The sequence below is a fragment of the Artibeus jamaicensis genome, unplaced genomic scaffold (genome assembly GCF_021234435.1).
Source record: "Artibeus jamaicensis isolate MK-2021 breed Jamaican fruit bat unplaced genomic scaffold, CSHL_Jam_final contig_387, whole genome shotgun sequence".
NCBI classification, from domain to species: domain Eukaryota; kingdom Metazoa; phylum Chordata; class Mammalia; order Chiroptera; family Phyllostomidae; genus Artibeus; species Artibeus jamaicensis.
The window spans coordinates 16,948,552-16,975,784 of record NW_026521812.1 but is presented as its reverse complement, the minus strand read 5'-3'; the positions used below and the strand labels follow the sequence as shown (position 1 = coordinate 16,975,784).

General features: G+C 41.3%; 1 protein-coding gene across 3 annotated transcripts in view; it reads left to right on the top strand.

Moving 5' to 3' along the window:
* NT5DC1 (5'-nucleotidase domain containing 1) overlaps positions 1-26,079 on the top strand; it is a 118,059-nt gene extending 91,980 nt beyond the window's left edge. For 2 of the 3 annotated variants that reach the window (XM_037158086.2, XM_037158085.2), the window contains exons 7-12: positions 10,473-10,647; positions 12,101-12,198; positions 15,646-15,764; positions 16,896-17,048; positions 20,819-20,987; positions 23,782-26,079. In XM_037158086.2, the coding sequence (XP_037013981.2) occupies positions 10,473-10,647; positions 12,101-12,198; positions 15,646-15,764; positions 16,896-17,048; positions 20,819-20,987; positions 23,782-23,897 (830 nt within the window). In that variant the 3' untranslated portion in view covers positions 23,898-26,079. Of the gene's footprint in view, positions 1-10,472; positions 10,648-12,100; positions 12,199-15,645; positions 15,765-16,895; positions 17,049-20,818; positions 20,988-21,102; positions 22,471-23,781 lie in introns of those variants that run through there. The other variant, XM_037158087.2, reaches the window with a different exon arrangement.
* Positions 26,080-27,233: the final 1,154 nt, after the last annotated feature.

The following is a 27,233-nucleotide window of genomic DNA, read 5'->3' as shown; positions in this document are numbered from 1 at the left end:
AACATTTGTAGTAAATGAACCCTAATGGCTAGCTTCTAATGCCTTTGTTCCTGTAATTGTTTCTGATTTCCTTGCCTCAAAGCTAGAAAAATATGCTCTAACTTTTTTTATGAGGAATAAGCATTGGCACATCCCTGAGCCTGTTTTGCCCCCAAGCTATCCCACTTTAGTTCTCCTAATTTTTTCCAGTTTCTTTCTTTTGGAGAAGGTGGGAGCTTTCAAGTCCGGATAATCAGTGGCCCTTGCTTCAGCTCTAGTGAAAACAAAACCTTCCAAGATGGTTTTTTGCCTGGCAAATGCTCTTTAAAACTATTTGAGACAAAACTTAGTTTATTTCTTTGAAGCTAAGCCCCTAAAACTTGTCCCAGGTTTTACCCGGAGGCATCTTTAATTTGCTGTACCAAGAAAAATAGTCCTGTTTCTTAGCAGCTAATTTGTAAAACTGCGTTTAGGCGATAGTGTTTTTCTGCGCCAAAGTCCATGCGCCTGATGCTTTGGAAGGCCAAAACTCCACTTGAAGAAGGTTTATTGATTGAGAAAGCGCTGAACGAGAACCTGGGAGACCTAGTGGTGCCTGGGATCCATCTTGTTCTCTGGACCAGGCCACAGGTTCCTAGGGCTTAGGGCGAACAGGTATGCGGAAGTGCTGGTGGGGCAAATGGGGCAGATTTTCATTGGAGGACCTTGGACCTTGGCCATTTACGGTAAAAGGGCATCAACACCGGATCCTCCTGGACAACAGACCCTTGGCTTCTGAACGGTTCTGGTGTTTGAGTTCCAGTTATGTCCTGGCCCTTTGTATCTGCGGTTGGGGTGGGGTGAACCTTTTTTCTGGGTGCAGCCGGAGGCCAAAGTTCTCTCCTCTGCACAGGTTTCAACTGCATGACTTGTGGTTTGGGTCTGTTACCTCCGAAAAACAACTCAGCACCTTGTCATACAGGACAGGACCGTTTTGAGCTGGTTCGGTGGCTACAGAGCTTCTATTCATCCCCAGTGACGAGCTCTGTTGGTCCTTTTGATGATGCCATCATGTCATCATGTGCATTTCTTGGATCTTTCTACTTCCTCTGACATTAACAAGGGAAAATACTAGCAGCTATTAGCTTTTAGCCTGGACTCGCAGTGTCTTGCTGTGGTCCCTACTACTGCTGGGTTAACACACAGACCAAATGAGCCTGAACACACTGAATCCAGAGACCAAAAATAAAGTGTGCCAGAGTCATAGAGGCAACGGCAAAGGCAGATAAGATTTGTTTCAACAAAATGGCAAGGTGAAGAGAGCCTTCTTCTGGCTCAGTGGAATAGACGGTTAGAGGGCCCAGGCCCGAGATAACTGAGGGCCAAGGACATCGTGCCAGGGGATCCACCACGATGAATAAATACATGAAGGTGTTTCTATCGACTTTCAGAAGGCAGCTTTATCACAAGTGATTCTCTGACGCTTACTCGGCTGAGAGGCTTCATAACCTTCGAACAAAGTCTCTCAGGTTCAGTTTCATTAATTATTCTTGTTGGCACTTTCTAATGCTGTTATAACCATTTGTTATTATCCTATCCTAATATCAGATACATAATGACATAGATAACATCAGCTCATTGACTATGGAGAACATCTGTAGAAATTCTGAAAAAAGCACATTATTCAATAATTACAGAGCCAAATAGGTGTACCATTTAAAGCATTTGACTTAAAGTTTGTTATCTAATGTAGTTTTGTGCAAAATGTGTGGTCTCTTAATTTATTTTTTAACGGGACAGGTTTTTAAGTAGACGAATTCTAAGGTCCCTTCCGGTTCTAGGTGCTATGACTGTAATTAGACAGAATGCATATTAATAGCCACTGTTTTCCTCTGCAGAAATCTCATTTGCTTTGTTCACATTTCCAGCTCCCACTTAATCAAATTCCAATCAACCCCATAGCCCCTGAACTATGATACTATGGAATAGTGTACCGTATGCAAGAAAAAAAGTAAGGGCTTATGGCATCTGAAGTTGTGTAGCACCTGAATGCCATGTCACTGGAGAGGGCGCTCTGGCCGCATTCGAATCCTGGCACTGTTCTAGCTTCGTGACTTTAGGCAAGTTCCTTAGCCTCTCTGTGACTCAGTTTCCTTATCTGCAAAATGGAAACACTTTTGGACCTGTCTCGTGGGCTTGTTAAAATGATTTAATGCCTTAATACTTGTAAAGGTCTTTGAATTGTGTTTGGCAAAAACAAGCACTCAAAATGTATCAGTTGTTATTAAAATGAAGATAATTATTATAAAAATCTATTTCTAAAAGTCTGTGTTAAAATGTTTGGAAATTGCTAAAATTGATGCTAAACAAAAACTCAGGTAAAGAATGTGGGAGGTGGGGGCTGGGTAAGGCAGGGGAGAGTAATGGCAAAATGGGGACAACTATAAATGAACAGCAATAAAAAATAAATAAAATAAATTCAGGTAAAAAAAAAAACTCTGTGGTGTGTTTAAAATTCCCATTTGGTTACATAAGAAACACACTAGAAAACATACTGGCAAGAATCACACCAAAACATTAGTAATGTTTGGTAGCTATTGTGAAAATATAGCCCCTAATGACTTATGCCACTCAGAAGTCAGACCCTTCTGTTTTCTTCTTGAACTTGAGCTGACCCCATATAATCAGTGAAATGCAGCAGAAATGACACTATGTGGCTTTGGAGGCTAAGTCGTAAGAATCCTTGCAGCTGTCGTCTTACTGTCATAGAGCACTGGCTCCAGGAAGCTTATTTCATGTAAGAAGTCCAGCTACCCTGAGCCAGCACGCTATGAGGAAGCCCAGTCTGGCTAGATGGAGAGATGCTTCAGTGGTCCCTGCCTGCTGTTCTAGCATCCCAGCCCAGGTGCCTGACAGTGAAAGAAGAAACACTTCGGTGATTCCAAACCCAGGGACATCTGACTGGGACACCTCAAGTGAGAACTGCCCAGCTTAACTCGGTCACCCCTCAGAACCATGAGATACGATTGTACAAGGTATGTACAGAAGGTATACAGCCGTGTAATATGAAAAACAGACATTTATTGAAGATACAAGAAACATTGTACACAGGACAATGATGCCTCAGTCCCCTTCAAAGTAAGCATCTTGGTTCCTTACACACCAATCACCATCAGCTACCCTGTCATATTTTTCTGAACCTTATCAATGGTCTGAAATCTCTTCCTTTCAAAGGTGATTTTTGTTTAGGGAAAAGCCAGAAGTCTTAGGGTGCCAAATCTGGGCTGTAGCAGGGCTGAGTCACCTGAGTGATTTGATGTTTTTCAAAAAAACTCCACATGAGACTGATGCATGAGGGGTGCATTGCCATGGTGAAGCTACCAATCATCATTTGCCCATAGCTGCAGCATTCTCAATCATCCCAATAATTTCAGTGGGGGAATGTTCAAGCTTAACACAAAATTTGATGCAGATTCTTGCTGTACTCACTCAGTCATTTTGAATGTGATGGCCACATAGTACACAATCTCTCTCAACAGCATCTACCGCCTCCACTGAGTACTACAGTGAAGTCGTCATTGTTCACACACATGCATTCCAGTCCAATCTCCTTGGCTGCCAGTTTACACTGATGTTGTGCAAACCTTTCTCATTACATTACCAATGGCTGGACTTTTTCCGGACAGACCTCGTTTGTGTTGTTCGAAGCCACTGTGCTTGAAGTGGTTTGTTATGCAACATTAAAAAAATCTAATACAATGAATTTTCTGTAGTAAGAATGTATTATATTTAATGAGAACAGCAATAATTTAATCTCATTAAATGTTATTTTCAATGTAGTTTCAAGATTAGGAATATTTGTAATGTGTGTTTTTGATTGCATATTGGGCAGTTCTTAGTTAATCTACAAATTAAATTAACAAGAGCAGCTATCCTTTAGCCATTCTAAATAGAAATTTACTGGGCTTCGCATGCACGTGAACATGTACAGGGGACTCCGGGGGCAGCTGTGGAGTAGTGTAAAGGTTCTGTGGCACCCACTACAGAACATAAGGCATATTTATGATTGTTCTGGACAGTGATGCAGAGCGCACACTGAGATGCTTTTTTTAATCAGACAGCCCTACTCTGGAAAACCTAAATCTCTGGTGCCGAACCCTTGGGGACTCCCCCTAGTCCCCCTCATCCCATGAAAACTGTGGGGTCTGCCGCTGCTCTGCTTCCCTGACACACACAAATTCACTGATAAACGAAATGTTGTAGACAGCAGCGGGGCTCATTCGCCCACTGAGGCCATGTACGTACCATAGGTTAAGAATTCTGGTTCAGGGCATTATTAGTCCTTGTGTTGCGGAGCATTACATGTAGGGCCTATGCAGCTACGTTGATTATGTCCAGGAGACGTTAACACTTTTCTCTTTTATCAAGTCTGCAATTTAAAATTTATATTACAAAATTAATGCCTCTGCCAAAGCAAGTATCTGAATTAAAATCTAATTTCAAACTTCAGGATTTTTTTCCCTTTTTAAAATTAACTTGGGGTAACTGTCCAGATGTGGTACTTTACAAAAACATATAGAATATGCAACTGATGCAGTACAGACTTGGGTGGAAAAGTGTGGTGAAAGGTACAGTAACGACTCATTAAAAACATCTGCTTCTCTGGGTTGTGTCTGTCCTGGGTGTAGCTATGGCACAGACCTAATATCTTTATAGAGCTTTCCTGTGTATGCGGTAATACGCCGTGAGGCCAGACACGGGATAAGTAACCCTTTGTGACTTTGATCTGTCTGTGTTTTCTGAGGTTGATTTCCTGTACGTTAGTCATTGTTCTGAATACTTTTGGCTTCATCAGTAAGAGAAGGTATTTCTGAAGACACTTGAGACTATTTCAGCAAAAGTAATTAAGGAAACAGCGAACCCTTGTGATAAAATATAATCTTTAAAATACATGTATTTTTGAAGACCAGTCAGATTTTTAAAGAAATCTCAGAAGTTTTTGAGTTGAGGTTAATGGAGGGTGAGGGTAAACCTTTCAAAAATTTGATTTCTTTCTGTTGTAATCACTATATATTTCGATGGTTGGTTATTCTTTCATTTTCTAAGTAGCTCACATTTGAAGTAAGTGGGAAATCATAAGAACTTTGTAGAACTAGCTTTAAATACTTGTTAAGTTTGCTTTTCTTTAGGCTGTTCAAAAGATTCATGTTGATAGAAGCTGTATATGTATTCAAGTTCTGTAAAAGTATACATAATGGAAACTTTTGAGTTACATATTCTTCGGAGGTTCAGGACAGACTGACCAAAAATATGTCATTCTGACATATTGATTATTTTGAATTAAAGTTATTTGAGAAACAGCCAATGCAAGAACACTGTGACCTTTGTCCCCCAAAAGCAGAAAATGAATCTCCCCTGGGAACCAAAAGGTTGGAAGGCATCCTTGAAGGAAGTCAGGGCTGCAAGAGTAAACATTGTTTCTTATCTTGCTACTTTAAGCAAAAACTCTTTGTTTTGTCGAATCTTGACAAATAATTGTTTCTTTCACTTCACTCAATTAGGATGTTTCTAGATTTCTTTATTTTTAAATATATTAGAGAGAAACAAACTATGCTGGGATCATAATAGGAAATATTTGTTTTAATACTAAGTTTCAGTTTAAACATTAAATTTCTGTTGCCCTCTATAAATAAACAAAAGAAATTCAGAACATGTAATCTGTTGTTTATCTCTTGTCCTTCAAAAATATTTCTGTATCTCTTGCCTCCCCCAAAAATTGTGTATGTCTATATTTCACAAAATTAATTACATCATTCCTTACAGCAAATATATTTAGTTCATAGGGAAACATTGTAGCTGTTCACTAGCATGCTCTTCTGTAACTTGGAAAGGTTGTAAATGTTTCAGTTGCTCCTAAATCCTGTTCTGCCATGGAAAGGATAGCAGACCTTAATTGGAGGCTGATGGAGGGGCTGGCGGTCAGCACCTGTCGTCCCCTTGAACAGCAGCCTGGAAAACTGTAGCCACAGATCACACAAATAATGGTGAAACAGTTAACGAGAAAAAAATGCATACTTATTCTGTGATAATAAGAATAGCGATTCAGCACCATTGTCTGTTAAATTTTAAAGTATTTCTAATAGTCAAGTTGTATTTGTTATTTGTTTCCACAAGAGGTCCCCAAATCCTGAGTCATGTTTGATACATGCAGGCCACTGCTTATTAACCCGTTTTTTAATGAGCGCTAAACCTTTTTCTGTAGAGTCAGCTTTAAAAATGTTCACGTTTGGCCCTGGCCAGGTAGCTCAGTTAGCTGGAGTGCTGTTCCCGTACACCAAGGTTACAGGGTTCTGGGGAGGAACAAGTTGAGTGATGTCTGCCCATCTGTCTCTCTCACTCTCTCTAAAATCAATAAATAATTTTTTAAAGCTTACTTTTAATCCCATCTGGATGCAGAAAATACCAGCATCTAAGGATGTTAGAGGGGCGGGAAGGCCAGGAAAAGGAGTTTCATGAAGTGGCCGTGCACTAGACTTCCTTGGAGGTAAACTGAAAGCACAGACCGACTACTGCTCTGTGAGCTAACATGTAAGACCGTCCTCTCTTCCCACCTTCGGTCTGCATTCCCTGTCTTGTGCAGGCAGTGGTAATCTATCATAGTTACATTGGGATATAATTATGTTAATCTATTATAATTATATTATAATTAAACATGATGGTTTTTTTCAATAGGGGTAAAAAAAATGGAAGGTACTTTAGCTAGAATAACTTTGATAGAGCAATGTTTTTGCCACCTACTGTTAGGTTATATGTTACAAACCCTATTACTTTGAATATAAGTAAACAAATATTCCTGTCTGCCCTGCATTAATTTAGGCACTCATTTGAATGCATGCTCTGTGCCAAGCAGAAAGATATATGCCCTCCCTTTAGAACTTTATAGCCCTGGTTGGTGTGGCTCAGTGGATTGAGTGCTGACCTGTGAACCAAAGGGTTGCTGGTTGATTCCCAGTCAGGGCACATGCCTGGGTTTCGGGCCAGGTCCCCAGTAGGGGGTGCCGGTGAGGCGACTACAAATTGATGTTTCTCTCTCTCTCTTTCTCCCACCCTTCCCCTCTGTCTAAAAATAAATAAATAAAATCTTTTTTAAAAAAGAACTTCACAGTCTCTTTGGGGAGATAATTTAATTGACAACTGTAGTTTAATGAAGTATATTTAAGCTAATACTTCTGTTGGTTCAAGAGCTTAATTTATTTCAATAAAAAGATGAGTATTATAGACTATAGCACTATATTATAAAGTTAAAAATTGCCAAGAGGCTAGATCTTAATTGTACCCATCACAAATAGAGTCTGTTGTGTAATGGGATAGAGGTGTTACATAACCACCTTAAACATATTTATATGTCAACTACATGTCAGTAAAAACAAATTTTAAAAAACACGAGTGTGGCCCTGGCTGGGTAGCTCAGTTGGTCGGAGCATTGTCCCACATACCAAAAAGGTTGTGGATTCGATTCCTGGTCAGAGCGTATGCCGGGGTTGCGGGTTTGATCCTTGCTTGGGACGTACAGGAGGCAACTGGTCCATCTTTCATTCACTCTCTCTCTGTCTCTCTCTCCCCCTTCCTCCATCCCTCTTTCCCTCTCCCTCCCTCCCTCCTCCCCCTTTCTCCCTTCCTCTCTCTCTAAAATCAATGGACATACCCTCCCATGAAGATTACATTATTTTAAAGATGAGTGTGTATTTATGTAATTATGTCTCCTATTACTTTAGTGATCTGAGGTTACAGTGGGGATGAAAATATTTTCCTCAATAGCAGTCTGTGGTCCTTTATAGTAGCTGCAACCCATAATCTATCATTGGGTATCTATTCATACAGAGTTTGTCTTTTTTTAGTTTGATTACCTCAGAGTAATTTTCTCAACTAAACTATTATGTTTGCACCCTTTTGCATTAGGCTTATTAAGGAATACTAATAAAATTAATCTAGGCAAGAATTTTAAAATACAGCATTGAAAGGTATATGCTGTTTTTGAAAAATCCATTTGAAAATGAGACAGTAGTGGTTTTAATAGTAATTTATATTTTGATCACTAGATGGCAGTAGACACACATATATAGTTAAGGGGAAAAATAGCCTTTCTCAGCAGTTGTTTGTAAATACAGCTTACGTATATAATATTTTCACCATTACATACTATAAATACTTCCTTATATAGCTCATAAGAATCCTATTGCTACAAAATCTTTGTTTTTCTGGCCGAAATAATTTCACACATAACTCTTAGGTATGATGAATTCTAAGGCACAGCCTCTGCCATTACTTTGATAGTCACTCATTAAATTCTTCTGTTCTTAGCTAGTTGTTTTATTTTTCTCTTTCTTAAATTAGCTCTATCTTATGGTACTAGTGCCCTCTTTTCCCTGAAAAAAAAGTTATTTTAATTTTTTAAAGCTTTTGGGATTAAAAAGCTTTTAAAAATGACACAGCTTCAGGGATACGGAGAGACCCTAGAGATTTACACACAAATGTCCCATAGAGCAGAATATAAGAAAAGCGCAAACTGTTTTTGTTCTTGGTCTCCTGCTGTCTGGGTATTGTTCTCATGGTATAACGTAGTCTGTGATTTCTTAGTCTGGTTGTGATTGATTCTTGCAAGTGTATTATTTTCTGAAAAGAGATAGTCTAGGTTGCGAATAGTCAGTACCTTCCATGTTTATGCTATCATTAAAGTGAGTTATTTCACGTGACCAGAAGAATTCCAGAATTTGGGTGGTACTTCCGTCAGCAGTGACATTGGCGCCTCAAAGGCCCAGTGACAGCATCAGGGATCCAGGTTCCTTTCAGGTTCCGCCAGGCCATCCCTGCTGGGTCAGAGTTGTGTTTGTGTTGTAGACAGTTGTAGCAGTTGAACACAGGACACGGAGGCATGGCGAAGTCCAGAACAGAAGAAGGGACATGCCTTCCTATGTAGGTTTTTTTGCCCACCAGTGGTGTACAGGTCGCCAAAGACCCCCGGCAGAGCTCCCGTAAAGTCCCATGGGTCTTGCCTGGGTCTCCTGCACTGTCCCAAACGACTTACTGGCAGGGGAAGGAATCACCAAGAGGGGTTAGACTCAGGTACTCATGCCCTTCCTGAGCACCCAGCCCCTCAGAGGAGAGTGAAACCTCAAATAAAATCATTGTTCTTTCCACGAGGTGCAGGACGGACGGGGTGGATTCAGGCAGGCAGACAGTGTTTTCTGCCATTTCTAGTTTTGTTTCATTTTATTTATTTTTTTCAGAGACTCTTCTTCCCTGTCCTGAAATATAGTCTTGAAATGTGACTTCCTGTTATTTCAAGTTCATGACACCATACAGAGTTCCAGGGGTAGCCCATGTCTGTTGCAGTTTATCATCCAATACAACCTCATTCACATCTTACTTGGTTTATACATGTGTTCTTTTTGTAGCAGTTAAAGGAAGTCAAAACTTGGGCTCTCTTAGTTTTTTAGTCCTGTTGGACCCAGAGAACAGCATCTGTAAAATGCTTTGTGGATTTAGTAGCATTTCAACCACATCTGCAATTGTTTGCCAAGTACGGACCACGCTGAAGGCACCAAGGAGATGCATCTGACCAGGACTTCTGGAGATATTGCCATTTTCTGCCTGGGAGCTCAGCCTGACCCCTTGGCCTCTCTAAACACCCAGAGGGGCCAAGTAAGCGATCCCAGCTCAGCTTTCAGGTTCTTCAGCATTCCTAGTCAACTGCAGGGCCTTCGGGCCTTTTCTGGCTTGTTTCTCCATTTGGCATCTCAGCACCTCTCCAAGGCTGTGAACAGACAGCTGTTCTCATCCCAGTTCCATCTGAAAGAGCACTGCTCTCTGACTGAGGAGCCCCCTCCCTTCTCGGCTGCTTCGTGCCACAGATGTGTTCGTGGCACATTATCAGCACATTTATTTGTTACCTATACTCAGCAAATATATGCTGAATGATTAAAAGAACATTTATCAATTGATATTTCAAATACAGTAAGGTTTTCTGATTTGACAGTGCTGATTATATTGTTTATTGTGTTTTAACAGTTTATCAGTTCTTATGAAGTAGCCAAAAATATTATCCACTGACACTTTCAGTCATTGCTATGTTTTTAAGGAAAGAACAGAAGTATTCTTAAGAAGCAGTAGTAGCCCTGGCTGATGTGGCTCAGGGGATTGAGCACTGGCCTGCAAACCAAAGGGTCGCCAGTTCAATTCCCAGTGGGAGCACATGTCTGGGTTGCAGGCTAGGTTCCCTGGTAGGGGGCACGCAAGAGGCAACCACACATTGATGTTTCTCTCCCTCTCTTTCTCCCTCCCTTCCCCTCTGTCTAAAAATAAATAAATAAACAAAGTACTTTTTTAAAAAACAGTAGTGACGGCTAGATTTTTTACCTATAGTTTTGAAAGAGATTGACTTGTTTGAGAACACACCGAGCCCCCCAAAAATTGGAAAAGAAAAAATAAAAATGTCTGACATTTTTATTTTTCAGAAAACTGTGGAACATATTTTCCAGAAATAAAAAGAGATCCAGGCAGGTATTTACACAGTTGTCCAGAATCGGTAAAAAAGTGGCTTCGACAGCTAAAGAATGCTGGGAAAATTCTTTTGTTAATCACCAGTTCTCACAGCGATTACTGTAGACTCCTCTGCAAACATATCCTTGGGTAAGTGATGAGACATTCTGTTTTCATAGTCTTATAAACGACCGACAGCAGGTCAGACCACTGCTTTTTAGAAGTGATTCCTCACGACCTTGTTAAACAATGCTGAGTGGCAAACAATTGTCTCTCGTAACACCTCTCAACGCCTGCACTATCCCCCCAGTACATGTTAGCAAAGCGGGGTTCCCTGTGCTCATAGCTTGCTGATGATCTAGGCTTTAAATTCTCTGAAGGGTACATGGCACCCATGTCCTTCATGCCATCTTCCATGCATTTGGTTTCTCAGCTTGGGATGGTCACTGAGGGACAGGGCCCTGGGGTGCACTCCCAGATGGGGAAGCGGAGTGGAGCCCGGCTGTAGCCTTTTCCATAGGAGCCAGAACTGCAGCATTTAGCACAGCCCAGGCTGGAGTTGACTTCCAAGGAAATGGAGGCAGAGCCTCAGTTTCATCACCTTAAAAATACAACACTAATACTTGACGGGTATGAGGAGGTATTTATATACAGGTAAAGTATTAGGCAGAGTAGTCGCTAAGTGTTAATACTTACGTCATTTCATTCTTCTGCGCAATGCCAGGAAATATCCATGGTCACAGCAAGATTCTAAATCCACTTTCAGTAGACCCTTGCTCTCATTTCAGCAAATCCCAGGAGTATGAATGAAGCAAGTTCTGGCTTCAGATGAGACCTCTCTGGCTGACCACTGTAGCCTCCAGTTGCCTGTCCCTAAACACCTGTGGGTACAGGTGGGTCTGTGGTGTCCTCACAGTGTGTGAGTGGATGGTCTGCCTTCTGGGTCACACATAGGCTAGGGACCCTTACGGTGATCAGGGCCAGAGCCCTGGCTGCCTTGGAAGGTGCCTCTGAGAGACCCCTGCTCTCCCGGTGGTGGAACTGTGCTTCTGAGTAAAGTCTCTGGAGTCTTCATCTCTCATTCATTAGCACAGATAACCAAAGTTTTTCTTCCTATTAATCCTCTTTAAGTTGTATCTGGGGACTTATATTTTTAAAGGGGCCCTCGGATAGTTTTGCAGTACAGACTGAAAATGGTTACTGTTGTTACCTAGAAATGGCCTCGTTATAAGACTACACCAACTTTCAAAATAGAGTATCTTCTTCACATTTTGAACATCCTCTGAAAACATCACTTATATTTCTGGCTATTAGAAATGATTGAATTCACTTGCTGTAACTGTTACCATCACGAGAAAGCTTAGCACCTGGAGTTAATGTGCTTGTTCTTTTTTTACGTTGGTATCAGAGCATAGGTCAGGAACACTAGTACTAAATCACCTTTTATTTCCAGCATTAGATTTTCCTTAAAATGTACAGGACGAATGTAAAAAGTTCATCAAAGATCTGATGATGTGGTCAAATGGATAGGTGAAGATTAAGTTTTGTTCTATATAGACCATTTTCCTTAAAATAAATTCATGAAAAATGTGTTGCTTTTCAGGAATGATTTTGCAGATCTTTTTGACATTGTGATTACAAACGCGTTGAAACCTGGTTTCTTCTCCCATTTACCAAGTCAAAGACCTTTCCGCAGACTGGGTAAGTTATGTTTTGGTTTTTTTCTTCTTAAATTTAAGATTTGTCCATTCATTTATTCAGAAGAATCTGTTGGCTAGCAACCACATGCAAAGTACTGTGTTAGATGCAGCAGGGGCATAAAGGACACACTACATATTTTTTCCCCTCGTGGAAGAGAAAAAAGGCAGTAAACCTGTGCTCATATTAAATTTTGCTCTACCACATGGTATCATAATGATTTGTTTGTCTCCCCCTGACTTTAAAAATGAAGGCATGGACTTTATCTTGGTTTTTAGGGCCTACGTAAACGCTTCAATAAATATTTCAGGGATGAATGTGTTGTACACACGCAGAGGGCACGCGGACCGTAAAGCAGGCAGCAGTCCTCCCCCCGGGGCACCAGTGCAGCCTTCAGGGCAGGGCGGTCAGACTGTCCCCCGCAGGAGAGGCCGATGGAGAGCGGGAATGAAAGGCGGAAACAGACTTGTCAGGGCGAGAGTGAGAAAGGTGAAGGGAGTAAGAAGTGCAAATGGCCAGTTATGAAACCAGTCACAGGGGCGTGAAGTACGTCATGGGGAGCGTGGTGGGTAACACTGCAGACACTGTGGGTGGTGCCAGGGGGGCACTGGAAATATCGGGGACACTTTGTAACCACTGTACCGTAGACCTGAAACATTCACAAAATAACATCGAATGAAAACTGTAATTAAAATTTTTTAATTGTATATCTGAGCAACACTGTTTATAGTAACAAAAAATTGAAAACTACCTAAGTGATCATCAGTAAGGGACTGGCTTAATGATGATTTTTACACATGCCAAAATACAATGCAGTTATAAAACATAATGAGGAGGGGTTTTGTATACTGATACAGGATACCTACAGTTTATGTTAAGTGAAAAGCGAAGGTAAAACAATACTACCGCTTCATAAAGGAAAAATAAAATGTACTGATGCAGTATTTCTAACTTTCAGTGTCTTAGTGCTATTTAAAAGCACTATTCAGCCCTGGCTGGTGTGGCTCAGTAGACTGAGTGTCGGCCTGCAAACTGAAAGGTTGCCGGTTCAATTCCCAGTGAGGGCACTTGCCCGGGTTGGGGGCCAGGTCCCTGGTGTAGAAGAGACAACTGATCCATGTCTCTCTCACATATTGCTGATTCTCTCCCTTTCTCCCTCCCTCTCTCTCTAAAAGTAAATAAATAAAATATTTAAAAGCACCATTCAGTGTAAGACAGTTCACAGTAGCTTGGTTCTCTACATACTGAGGGGCACACAAACAGTGAAATTCAGATGCGGCTTCACAGCAGTAGTTGTCAGACACTGAGGTGTCCTTAGGGCACCAGACAGATGCGTAAACAAACACGAAAGCAAGTCAGGAAACCCAGAGGTCTTGTTACGTGTTCTGAAGGAAGTAACGGCCTGGTGAGGCCACCTCGAGTGGCTCGCCAGGGCGGGCCTGTCCGGAAGGTCAGGTAAGGTGACTTGCAAGGAGGGACCTGAGGGATGAGTAACGAGAGGAGCCAAGGGTGACAGTTCCTGGCAGTGGGACAAGCTAATGCAAAGACCCAGAGTGGGAGTAGTTTGGGGGAGTTCCAGTGACAGAAGAGGCCTGCGATTCTGGCACCTAGTCATGGGAGGGTGAGGGGTGGGCTTAGGGAGCCCCTAACCCCAGGCAGCCTCAGACTCTGTGGAAAGGGGGTTGGGTTTTATCCCATGAGCCATCTGAAGCTATTCACTTGAGGTGGAAGATTGATACAGGGAACCTTTAGCTGCTAGATGGGGAATGGGTTGGACATGAGGAGGGACAGAAAGAGGGGAAGACCCAGACACTGCAGTGTCCCAAGTGAGAGACTGTGGTCGCTGGGTCTGAGGCAGTCGTCCTGGAGACAGAGAAGTACACCCAGCGGCAGGAGCAGGCTTACCGTCGGGGTGCGCTAATCACAGAGTTTTTCCTTGTCTTATTGTTTATTATTTCCATACAAACAACTGTAAACCACCCTGTATATTGAAGAAACATTGTCGAGGTGGGAAACGCAGGACTTGGGGGTGCTGTAGGAGCAGATGAAAAGAAAGGAATGTTTGAAAATGACTTCCAGGTTGTTCGTTTTGTTTTTTTTTTTCTCAATGAGCAGCTGGGCACATGGTGATCCCACTTAGAGCCACGGGGAGGAATACAGAAGAGGAGTGTGGGTGGGTGGTGGTTATGACTGTTAAGAGCTCACTTTTCATCATATTAAATTTAATATGCCTCACAGTCGTCTAACTAGAGCTGTCAATTAGGAAATTACATAAACGAGCCTGGAGTCCAAAAGAACAGGTGTGGGCTCAGGACGTAAACTGGGGGGGCATCGGCACATAGAGAGGTATTGAAGCCATGGGCTTACACGAGATCAAATATAGAAAGGATGTAGATAGGCAAAAGACCCAGAGCAAGCTTTGACACACTCTGACTTTAAGGACAAAGAAGCAAGACAGCAGCCTAGCAGCAGACAGATTATAGTGGGGGCAACAGGAGAGTGCAGTGTTCAGAAGCCAGAGAGGAAAGAGGCGAGTGGTCCTTAGGGCAGTGCTACTGAAAAGCCCCTCGGAGTGGGCCGGACGGAGATGGCCGGTGTCCTGATGAGCAGTGGGGGAGAGAGAGCAGACGGCAGTGTCTTGAAGGGTTGACTGGAGACAGTGGAACCAATGAGAATGGACACCTCTTTGCAGAACCTAAGCTGTAAAGACAGTCAAAGAATTGAGCTTTGAACTGAAACACAATATAAGATCAAGAGCATGTGGCTTTATTTTTTTAACTGAAGGTATCAGGATATGCATATATGCTGATGAAATGGTCTAGGATACTGGTTTTTCCCTGTGAAACTTTTGCTCCTCAGGGCAAATTTGGCGATGTTTGCAGACATTTTTTGGTTGTCACGACTTGGGAGGCAGGATGCTCCTGGCATCTAGTGGGAAGAGGCCAGGGAGGCTGCTGAACAGCCTCCTGCTTAGGCACCCTACTGCCACCAACAAAGAATCACCTGCTCCCAAACCTCAGGGGTGTCGATGTTAAGCAGCCCTGGTCTAGTAGAAATCCTTGATATTAAGAAACAGTCTGTTATGAAGGACTTAAATAATGCTCTTTGTATTAAGCCAGAAAAATAATTTTAATGTTTTTCTCTCTTCACAAACTTAGTACATACCTAAGTACTCAAATTTTTATCTGCAGTCCTTTCATATTTGTTGTGCTTTATACCTGCTCTACATCTGTAATTACTCCATTCCACAAATTTTTGTTAAACTTTTGCACACAGAAATATTATTTATTTCTATGTTTGCAAAGTGCTCGTAGCAGGAGGGGCTCACTGACCGCTGACTCCCGCCCCTGCGCGGTCCCATCTAATACAGGCCCTGCAGCCTGAGTGTGGTCTGCCCGACCGGGTGCTCCCAGCCGACTAAGGTGCATGACTGTCAAACTGTATTTTCAGAGGATGACGAGGAGCAGGAGGCACTGCCATCTCTGGACAAACCCGGCTGGTACTCCCAAGGGAACGCTGTCCACCTTTACGAACTTCTGAAGAAAATGACTGGCAAACCTGAACCCAAGGTATTTTCCCACAGAGGCGGGGTCCTTGATGCCCACTTGCAGACATAAACTATTATAAAGTAAAACCAACCCTGACTCTAAATGCGTTTAGCGCAGTTATCTGTGGGAAGAATAATCTGCCTCTGCCTATCTTCCAGTCTGTGCTCTTGCCTTCTGGTTTAGGAGACTAGGCCTTTCCTTTGCTCTTGTAGACTAGGTCTTTTTCTGAAACAGAAAGAGCAGAAATTCCAGGCAAGAGGCCGCAGATCTAGGGGATGCACCGGATTAGTGTGCGGGATACTGGAGGAATGAGATCCTAGTAATGGTCCCTAAAGGAAGTTTTTATGTGTGAAATAAGCAATAACTGAAATTACAATGCAGACCAGCCTGAAGACCCACTTGCTTTGGACACCATCCTGGTCACATGGTTGATGTTAGACATCGATACATTTTTAACAGCAGGACCCCTCCTCTGAAAAAGGTTTGCCAGGAGCCCTGTGGGCAGGAGCGGTCAGTGGGTATCAGCCCTGCTCCACGGGCGCCTGTGTTGGGACAGCCCCCTGGGAATGGCTGAGGGGCTTAGTGGACAGTGCACCTGGACGTGCAGGTTCGAACTCACATTCCCTCTACCTCGTGTTCTCACCTGTAAGAGGCGTGTGGACTAGATCAATGAGTATCACAGTCTGCGAATACCAGGGGAGCTTCGCAGAGTCCACTCGCCCACCCCCACTCTCAGAAGTTCTGTTTCAGCAGAACCCGAAGGAGCCTGGGCAGCTTTGGGGAAGTGGCTGTGGTGTGCACTGGTGCTCATCTGGCCCACTGTGACAGTCGCCTGTAATAGTTCACCAGTTCTTCAGTTCTAGGGGCAGGTTTACTAGGGCACATACAGACCCTTGCTTCTCCAGGAAAAAAATGATCAAAATCACTTATTCTCTGCCTTTTTTCTACCTGTGTATGCATTGTGTAACTTCTTAAAATAAACCTGGCACACTGCAGACCAAATGGGGCAAGTTGACTGTCACTTGTAGTTATTCAAAGGAGTTTAAGACATTTACACAACTTTTAGAGGAATTGTTTTGTCTTCCATGAAACGACCACCACTCTTTTTCACGATTCTAATGCCTCAAACAGAACTTTCTGTCTGACCTACAGGTTGTTTACTTTGGGGACAGCATGCATTCAGATATTTTCCCAGCCCGTCACTATAGTAACTGGGAGACAGTCCTCATCCTGGAAGAGCTCAGAGGGGACAGGGACTGGAAGCCTGAGGAATCGGAGCCCCTAGAGAAGAAGGGGAAATATGAGGTAAGAGTTCCCTTTAGCGCTTTCTTTCTTGTCTTAGAAAGGGTTGGTTTGTGCCCAGAGATGAAATCTGTTAGCAGTTATTGCGGTCTTGCGGTCTCCGATCTGTAGTTGGTCTTACTGATAATTTTTAAATGATGCCAAGATAACACAGATCTGTCTTCCCTGCCCTCTGCTTCCATCCAGTGCCGTCTGTGGCAGCCTGGATGGTTTTGCTTGGTGCTGAGGCTGCCAGATCCTAACTCACAGTAGTTACACCCTCTCTCTTCTCCTTGGCCACAAAAGCTCTTGTGCTCTCTTGATGGGTCTAACTTAACCACATCAGTAGCTCCTTTAGACTTAACTCCTGAGCCTCCCGAGTGAACTTAGGTGAAGACATGAGGTAAAGAAAAGTAAAAGGTACCATAAATCTAGAAAGGGGAAATAATGCTAAACAGAAAAGATCAGAAAATAAAATGAATACTTCTAAATTCATCCCAGTGGAACAACTATAAAGAAGGAAAACCTCAAGTCCAAAGAACAAATATCATATGAAAAAATACCAATAAAAAAGAAATAAGCTATCAAGCCACCAAAAGACATAGAAGAACCTAAGTGCATATTACTAAGTGAAAGAAGCTAATCTGAAAAGGCGCCCTGAAAAGGCTACATACTGTCTGATTCCAACCAGGGGACAGCCTGGAAAGGGGAGTGAAAAGGGCCGTGAGTGCTGTGGGTTTGAGGGGAGGGGAGTGAATAGAGGGAGCACAGGACATTCATGGTGGCAAAACTACTCTGTGTGGTCCCACAATGGGGGACACCTGCCACTGTGCATTTGTCAAAACCCATAGAATTACACAACCTAAACTGTGAACTCAGATGTAAACAATGGATTTTTGTCAATAGTAATGTGTCAGTATTGGTTAAACAGATGTAACAAATGTACCACAACAGTTAATGCAGGATGTTAGTGGGAGAGGCAGAGCGGAGTCTGGGGCATGGGGGAAACCTATAAGAATTTTCTGTACTTTTTGCTGTATTTATCTGTAAACCTAAAGCTGTTCTAAAATAGAATCTATTATTAAAAAAAAATAACTATAACCAGGCCCAACAAAATGTTAGGATAAAAGCATCAGGTTGCTATGCAATTTCCATTGATTAGCATTTAGTCTTCAGTGTGACATGGGAAGTTTTTTTGGGACTTACTTGAGTTAAGAAAGAGCTTTAAAACCACCTTCCAGCAAACCTGAGTGACTTTGGGAAAGGCTTTCAGTACAGAGAGATTTGGTTTCTTCAAATGATTGAGAACGGAGGTGCAGTAATGAGAAAATGAGCAGTCAGTGGGAACGGTGCCCCCTGCAGGGTGCCTGCAGTAACCCCCCTACCCCCCATCCTTTTTTTCTTGTTAATTAGTTATAAGCACACCGTAAACAAAGAATTGATCACTGGCTTCTAGACTGGAAATGGTGAGTCAACAGCTTGAAGATTTTAGTTCCCAAAATAAAGTGGAAAGAAATTATGTTTCTTCCTAGTGAACTCCACATATTTCAGAACACTCACAATGTTTACCCTAAGTAGCCAACATAAGTGAGCTTATTGGATTGGCAGAGATCTCTCAGTAAGGCCATTCATTCAGGAGATAGCCACTCTAACGCTGTTCTCTTGTTGGACATATGCGCATGCTGAGTTTTTAACTTGTGCAAGACTGACTGCTAAGTTTATCAGGGATTTATCATTGGGCCCTACACACTTCCTTTTTACAGAATTCGTTATGGACTAAGGATAAAGAGGGTGGAGACTGGAATATGCAAATAAAGCCTAACTGCCTGGAGAGAATGTGAGTTATTAAAAAATAACTTAAATGAGGCATGGCAGATACTTCATTGAGGAGAATTAGGGAAAATTTCATAAAGAATGTAGAATGTGAAGTAAACATTGAAGGGCAGGTACATTTTCAGTGGGTGTGCACCATATCCGTAGGAAGATTGGGACACCGGTGAATGTCTGTCTACAGGATAGACACTAGAGAAAGGGAAGAGAAGACAGGAACTTGGTAAAGTCCTAAACTAAAATAGGAGTGCTTCTTGTGGATGTTCAGAAAATGGCATCAGCCCTGGCCAGTGTGTCTCAGTTGATTGGAGCATTATCTCATAAACTGAAAAGTCAGTCTTGATTCTCGATCAGGGCACGAGCTCAGGTTGTCTCCGTCCCAAGTGAGGACGCATACGGTCCCCACTCAGGGTGCATATGAAAGGCAACCAGTTGATCTCTTTCTCTCACACGGATGTTTCTCTCCCTTTCTTCCCCTCTCTAAAATCAATAAGCAAGTCCTCAGGTGAGGATTAAAAAAACAGCATGATTTCTTTTGATTAATGATATATTTGAGAAAAAGAGTAATTAAACACCCCAACATCAAGATGAACAAAGATTACATCTGTTAGTCTGTTTGGGCTGCTATAACCATATATTGGCTGGCTGATAAATAACAACCATTTATTTCTCACAGTTCTGAAATCTGGAAGTCCAAGGTCATGGAGCTGGTCAGTTCAGTGCCTGGTGAGGACCTGCTCCCTCAGGACCACCCTCTTTTCACTGAACCCTCACGTCCTCACATGCCTGATGGGGGAGGCTCTCTGAGTCTGTTCTGTAAGGGCACTGACCCCATTCAGGAGGGATCCACCCTCACGACCCAAGGACTCCCTGCCTCCTAATAACACCTTGGAGGTTAAGCTTTCAACCTACAAATTCTGGAGGAACACAACTATTTAGACCACAGTTGCACCCATATTACATTGAACAAGAAGGGTAGATATGTCTGTTTTCCTCTCTTTATAGGAGTAGGGAGGAGCCTAGATTCCATCACTTGTTCGCAGGCCATTTTCTATACGTGTGATGTGCATCATTTTTTGTAGACTCATTATTTTGTAAAAGATAGTTAACTACATAAAATTTACCCTATAAATTGCTACTTGGACATTGAGAAATTATATTGCAATACACCTTAAATGTACACACATGAGTATAGATATTCATATTCTAATTCTGCTCTTAAATGTCTCTGGTGAATCCAGATAGGTTCTTACTGAATGATTTTCAAACACCATCACCTGCAAACATATTTTCATCTTGCTTTACAAAGTGAGTTCCAGGACAAAGAACTGTGAATCTAGGCATATTTGGGACTCCGTGAGCCCCAAAATGACATTTGCATCACAAAAGAATGGCACAGATCTTTATCAGCCAGATTATATGGATGGGATAGGATTTTTTCAATTCTTAATTTTATGCCATACTTATAAAACACCAAAGTACTTTTTGAATGGGTCTTTAATTTAGTCTGCAATTCCTATTGTCTGCTCTGTCCTGGGCCCTAAGCCTTAGGGATACATTAATACATAAGAAAGTTCTTAGCCTTATGTAGTTATTCAGCTTCAAGGGTAAAAAGTATGGTGTGATAGTTGTGAGACAGTAGGGGAAGTAGTGCATTAGGCATAAACTCAGGGTGTGGGAAGGTGGAGGAGGGACCTCACCCCACCCCCGAGTGCAGGAGGTCAAGGAAAACATGCTGGACGGCATCCAGGCCCGACTCCAGTGATACAGAGGGGTTCCCAACACAGCCAGGGGAGGATGCTTTAAAGGAAGTCTAAGCCTTTACTTTCTATATGGTATACAGTTTGGTTAAGAAAAACAACTGAAATTCCTTCAGATTTTTTATTTTGATTTACTTGGTGGGAGAAAAACTTCTGAGATTGGACATTAATCACAGTTTTCATTGTTCTGTTCTCTTGTTGCAGGGACAGAAGGCAAAGCCTCTATATTCATTATCTAATAAATGGGGCTCTTTTTTTATTGACTCCATTTCTGGACTGGAAAATACAGAAGACTCATCAGTTTGTACATGGTCCTGCAAGAGAATCAGTACTTACAGCACTATTGCAATTCCAAGTATTGAAGCAATAGCAGGTAAGGGAGAAAATACCTGTAAGTCTTGACCCGTTACTGGACAGTAATGACCTTAATTACTAGAATTCTTGCCTTTTAAAAAAAAGAAATGTTTCTATGACATTTGTTTTTCCAGGAAACATCTAGATATGACATTCTAGGTAATTAGGAGCCGCCTGTCTCCTGGAGCCAACGACAAAAGCTGGGCAATTTTGTTTAATCTGTTTGGAGTCTTAGGATAAAGGTAGGGAAAAATTACCAGGATAAGAGGCTAAGCTCAGCAGGCCAAGAAGGGGGCCGAGGATGGGGGCTGCTTTTCCCCTGAGCATTTTCTGATTCAACAGAGAGCACAAAGAATGGGAGTGGGGCCTTTTAGTAGCTTTGTGAGCCTACAGGGATAGAAGGTAGCGGGTTGAGCTGAGCCTGCCAGCGGAGGGATGGGCCAGGGGACCTCTCAGTCTGTGTGGAGACCCTGAAGGAGTTTAGCTCAGAGGAAGGAGGAATGAGAAGTAGGACTGAAGCTCAGCTTTAAATTAGGTGAATTCCTAAAGTGGGATTCAGGCGAGTCTGGATAGGTAACACCCCAAGGCACCTTGGGTAGAAACCGATGAATATTCTCTTGAGGAATACAACATTCTAGAACTCAAATGATTCCTAAAAACAATATAAGCTTCAGCAGATAATAAAAAATAGCCAGGCACACAAGGATATGAGACTAACAGAAATAACCAGCTTTACTATGGCCAAGTACAGAAATGAGAGATTCAGTAGAAACGTAAAATTATAAAAAGAATGGAAATTTTATGATTGAAGTATTAAGAACTTAATGGACGGGTTTAACAGCAGATTAAACACAACTGAAAAGTGAGTTAGTACACCCGAAAACAGGTCAAAAGATTTTCAGACTGACAAGAATGGAGGAAACGCATCCCCAGAAGACCGAGACTACAGTGAATACTAAAGGGTGCTGTTCAGCAAAAGAAAGAATGGTCCCTGTTGGAAGACTGGACGTACGAGATGGGAATGTAGGGAAACAAAAGGACAGACATGTAAATAAATTAAAGGGATGTATCCTGTTGGGAGCAATAAAAAATTAAGTCTTATGGAGTTTAAATGGAGAATTTGAAAACATGACAATAATGGCATGTAAATCCCAAGGAGGGACAGCTGGAGTTCAAGTATTTAAGTCCTTGTATTGTATGATAAAGGGTAAGAGTATGACAGTGGCAAGTGAAAAACGTGTGTTGTGATCAAAAGACTTGTAATACTACACATCCTGCTCTAATTATGTAAAATAACTTTAAAATTTAAAAAAGGGAGAAAAAAAGAATATTAAGAATAAGCAAGGCTGCCCTGATTGGTGAGGTTCAGTGGGTTGGGTGTTGTTGCGCTGACCAAAAGGTCACTGGTTCCATTCCTGGTCAGGGCACATGCCTGGGTTGTGGGCCAGCACCCCCCTCCCGACTGGGGGCATGCAGGAGGTATCTGGTCAATGTTTTTCTTTCTCCCTTTCCTTCTCTCTTAAAATAAATGAAATCTTTTTTAAAAAATTAGTAAGCAAGACAAAGGGAGAGCATTCAGTAAAATCATAGATTTAACCTGGGCAATTACATTCTATGTAGGTGGTGGCTAAATACTCCAATTAAAATCCTGAAGGAAATAAAACCCGACTATGGGCTGTCGATAAGAGACATCGCTGGAGCACAGGGACACTGAAGGTTTGAATGTCAGAGGACAGAGATACCACAGTAACACCAATCAAAAGGAAGTTAGAGCCCTCTGTTTTGATATGAAACAAAGTAGACATTAAAGAAAATAAATCCATTAACACGAAAGATAATCACTTCATAATAATAAATTCTGTTTTCAGAAATATATTCTGAAAATCTAAGACACTCACCTGGGCCCCCTTCCTCTCTCAGAAGTTAATTCTTCCCTCTTTTTCAGCACCAAGAAACTGCCGAATACCCCACTCTGCTTTACAGAGGTGTGTGCTTCTGCTTGCTCCTTAGCTTCCTGAAGGTCCCCTTAGACTTGGGGAAAGGGCTGGAGGACAAAACCAGCTGAGTCCATTTCTTCACCCCCTCCTTTAAACTCCCTCAGTTTTCCTCTGCAGCCCTGAAAGATGACAAATGCTGTACTGGTTTTTCTGTGCCAGTAACTGTCCCCACCCCCAGACAGAATTCAATGCCTAAGGGAAAAGCTGTGGCAGGAAAGGCTCACGTTTCTGCTTATTACCCCTTCCCAGGAATCGTGTGTTCTCACGTCTTGGTTGTCTCTTCAGCTCTCCAGTGACTTCACTTTGATGTTTATATTTCATCCAGCTTTTCTGGTTGTTTTAGCACCAGTTGAGAAGTAAAAGTCTGAAGTTTTTTAAACCTCAGATTCTTCTTTCCTAAACTGGGGATGACAACACCAAGCTGCATTTTCTGCCTCACAGAAGGGATATGAATGAAAAAGCAAGATATTTATCTGATGATGATGATGATGACGACAACAACCCTAACATATGTGTGACCTTGCAAAAAACCCTTCTATGACAGTATACTAATCCAGTGTATGTCAGTACTTCCTACTCATTGAAATATCTCATTGGTTTCAAACAAACAGTTTATTTTTTTCATTTTGTTCCATGCTTACATATATAACATTAAAGAAAGATAACCTAAACATATGTCTTCCTTTTACCAATAATTTTCCTTTTAAAGAAATCAGCCCTGTAACTTGAAGGAAAGGGTCCCTGTTGATCTCATCAGCAGAGGAGAGATCTGAATGGCATAGTGGTCAACTTGTTGTATTTTGTTTTGTTTTCCAGAATTACCCCTGGACTACAAATTTACAAGGTTCTCCTCAAGCAATTCAAAAACAGCTGGCTACTATCCAAGTCCTCCGCTAGTCTTAGCAAATGGCGAATCACTGACAACCAAATAACTTGACCTTTACTGAACAATGAAGTGAAGAACTGTATATGCAGCAAATGTACTGTAAAATGTTAATTTAAAAAAAAAACATGCTTTATAGGAACAAATTCTTAATGAAAATTGACCAAGAAATTGATGTTTTTTCCACAGATCCTCTTTCTCTAGATGCCCAATAACTGATTATATCAAGATCTCAGTATCTTAGAACTGAAAATCACCTTACTACTGTTTTGTGTACCAGTAGTTCTGAGATTAGAATTCACCTGGGGACACACACATACACACACATATTTACACCTAAGCCTAGGCCAGTGGCTCTCAAAGTGTGGTCCCAAACCACTGTCATAGCATCACCTGAGAACTGGTAGAAATGCAGATTTGCAGGCTACACCCAAGACCTACAGAATTAGGAACTCTGGAAATCTGTGTTTAATAACAGTGTGATTCGCACTAAAGTTTGAGAACCACTGGCTTGACCATAACCACCAGAGACTGGTTCATTTGGTCTGGGGAGAGAGAGGCATGTTGACCCCTTCTATACCCAAGGACACTGAGTCCAGTGACAGTAAATGATTTTTCCAAGGTATCAGGTTTTATGCTGTTCTTTTGTTTTCCAAAGCAAGGAATGGAGACGGGATTTCTTCTGATGCCACACAGCCTGTGTGGAACGGAGAGGACACCAGAAGCCTACTATTTCAACCTCCAATGTTGCCCATTAGGGTTCCCACGAAAGAAAAATAAAAGAGAACACAATGGATTCCAGCCCCACAGAGCTCAACATTACCCAAAAAATCTTATTTTGTAGCATTAATACTTCTCATTAAGGAGACATATAATTTAAAGCTAAATTTATTAATTAAATTTGAGTGAATTTTTTCTCCTTGGGTGGGGCAGGTGGTAATGAAAAGAAAGTGAGAAAAACTGCTTTAGAAGGCTTTATCATTATAAGGACCATCCGGGATTATTGTGTTCTGTGTGCTGTGCAGTCCTATTCACGGCTGTTTGTTGTAGGACCTTTGGAGGCAGAAACGTTTACAATATAAATCCTGGCTCTTCTTATGTTCTAATTCCATCATTCACCATGAACAATAACAGGAACACACTGATCACCATCATTGTTTTACCTGGACTGTAGCAGAGAATTTAGCATATTGATATATACAAAGAAAAGATAAATATTTTGTTAAAGATTTTAAATGCTCAAAAATAATTCCATATCTGTGGTGGGGATGAGTATCTCAGGGTAGGTAAATAGTTACTGAAATTGTTTTCTCAAAGTCAGTAGCTTTCTTTGATACCTAATAAGAATATAATAATGTGTTTGGAATTGATTTCCAAATCTCAGTGGAATATGATGATGAGCATACAAATCAAGTGCAGGGCTAAGTGACAGATGCTGTCTCCTGTATACTTGCAGTACACATTTGATTTCTTTCAAAAATAAACCTATTTTTCCTTACACATGTTTATTTTGTAAATGACAAAGAACAATCCATCTTTAAATGCATATAAACTACTATTGTAAATATGAAAAATGAGAAGTTAATTGCACTTTTCATGCCACTATGGAGTAAAAAAAAATTCACTCAAGAAGTTCTGATCCTACTTATACTAGTATCTACCTAAAGAATCTGAACAGCTGAACCACCTAAGTTGAACTCAGTTTTTCCTACCTTGTCGAAAGAGGAGGTTAGAGTTTATTTCCAAGTTTGCTTCCACCTTTCTAAGGGATAGTCAGCGATAATAATGAATGCTGTAATTAAAGTGTTTATTTCACTTCTAAAAATGCCAGTGTTTCTAATTGGACATGAAGATTTAAGATCATCCAAAAATGGCAATATAAATATTAAAAAGAGAATCTCAGAGAAGAAAGCTATATATTCTAAATAAATTTGTGAGTAGCAAAGCAGGAAAATTATGCAAGTAGGCACAAGACTTAAGTTTCATCTTAGTACACAGGCAAACACTCATCATCCTTTTAAAAGATACCTAAACACAATTGTCAAAGGCGATGGGATTCTCTCTGCAGGCCACTGTTGGTCTCACCTGAAGAGGAAAGACCTGAATGGCACCGCCGTCAAATAATTTGTCAGAATTTGGTGTTTAAAATATGGAGGTAGCAAAGACTTCAGTGAACCTAGAATTACCACGTAAGATTCAAGTTGAGTTTATTAAACTCTAAATTGAAATTATCACTTCCATCTTAGTCTCTTATTCTCTCATTACTCCCACAATAACTTTATATACATACTTAAAGCATATATAATGTATGTATTTATACACATACTTTTAGTGAACTTGTTTGAATGCAAAAAAATAAATCCATGTGATTATTTTATGTAACAGATCAGCGTAAAGTGGAATGTCAAACTATATCCTTGGATATAACTGACATGAATAGCTGTTTTTTTAAATGTGATGTTGCAATAGCATTGCTTACCTCTTCTCCGGCTCTTGATAACAAGGTTGTCATAGAGATGGCTTCCAGATTAGTGCAAGACTGGGATATGGTTGAGAGAAAACACCTAGTGTGGAACAGTTGCTGCCCTTGAAAATCCTTAGGCATGGTCCAGTCCATATTGGATATATTCAAAAAGGTAAATTCTTGATGGTCTCTAGAATTGTTCTCATAAATTTGGTAAAAATATAATAGTAATGAGTGCCAACTCCCTGCCAGGCTATTTGATGTGCCTTATTTACTCGCTACAGCAACCACATATAATCCCTCCAGGTTGTATAGTTACTAAGAAACAGAGTCTGTACATGAGCCCAAGTTTGACACCAAAAAGCATGCTCTTAGTTGACTGGTAAAATCTTCCAACATTGGTTCTAGACTGGTGCAACTTCTTAATCTAAAACCACTCTTCAACTTCATAATCACACCATGCTAAGACACATAAGAGATGAGAAATGAACATACAAGCTCTGTCCTAAAGTAACTGACAGTTTTATAAAAAATATTAAAGCATACCTATAACATAGAACTTACCTGGAAGAGTGAAATAGAGAACCAGCAATCACAGGAGTCCTGCAGTAGATAATGAAGTCTGGTCTTCTTGGAAGAGACATGGGCTAGAGGCATCAATAAGCAGGTCTACTCTTTCTTCATAGTCAGGTTTAAATGTTCACCTTGAGTACTTAGCAAATTTCTCTCTCTTATGCTGAGGAAGCCAAAATGGAGAAAGAAAAATAAAAGCTAGTTCAAGTAAACTTAGTGGAAGATGAGCTATCTGGGCCGGTAGAAAATTTGAGTCATTACGTAAAAGAAGTACAACAGCACAGAATGCTTGACAATCAGGTTCTGGCACCAGGCACCCGTTCTCAGACTCACTTAAAAAAATACGCA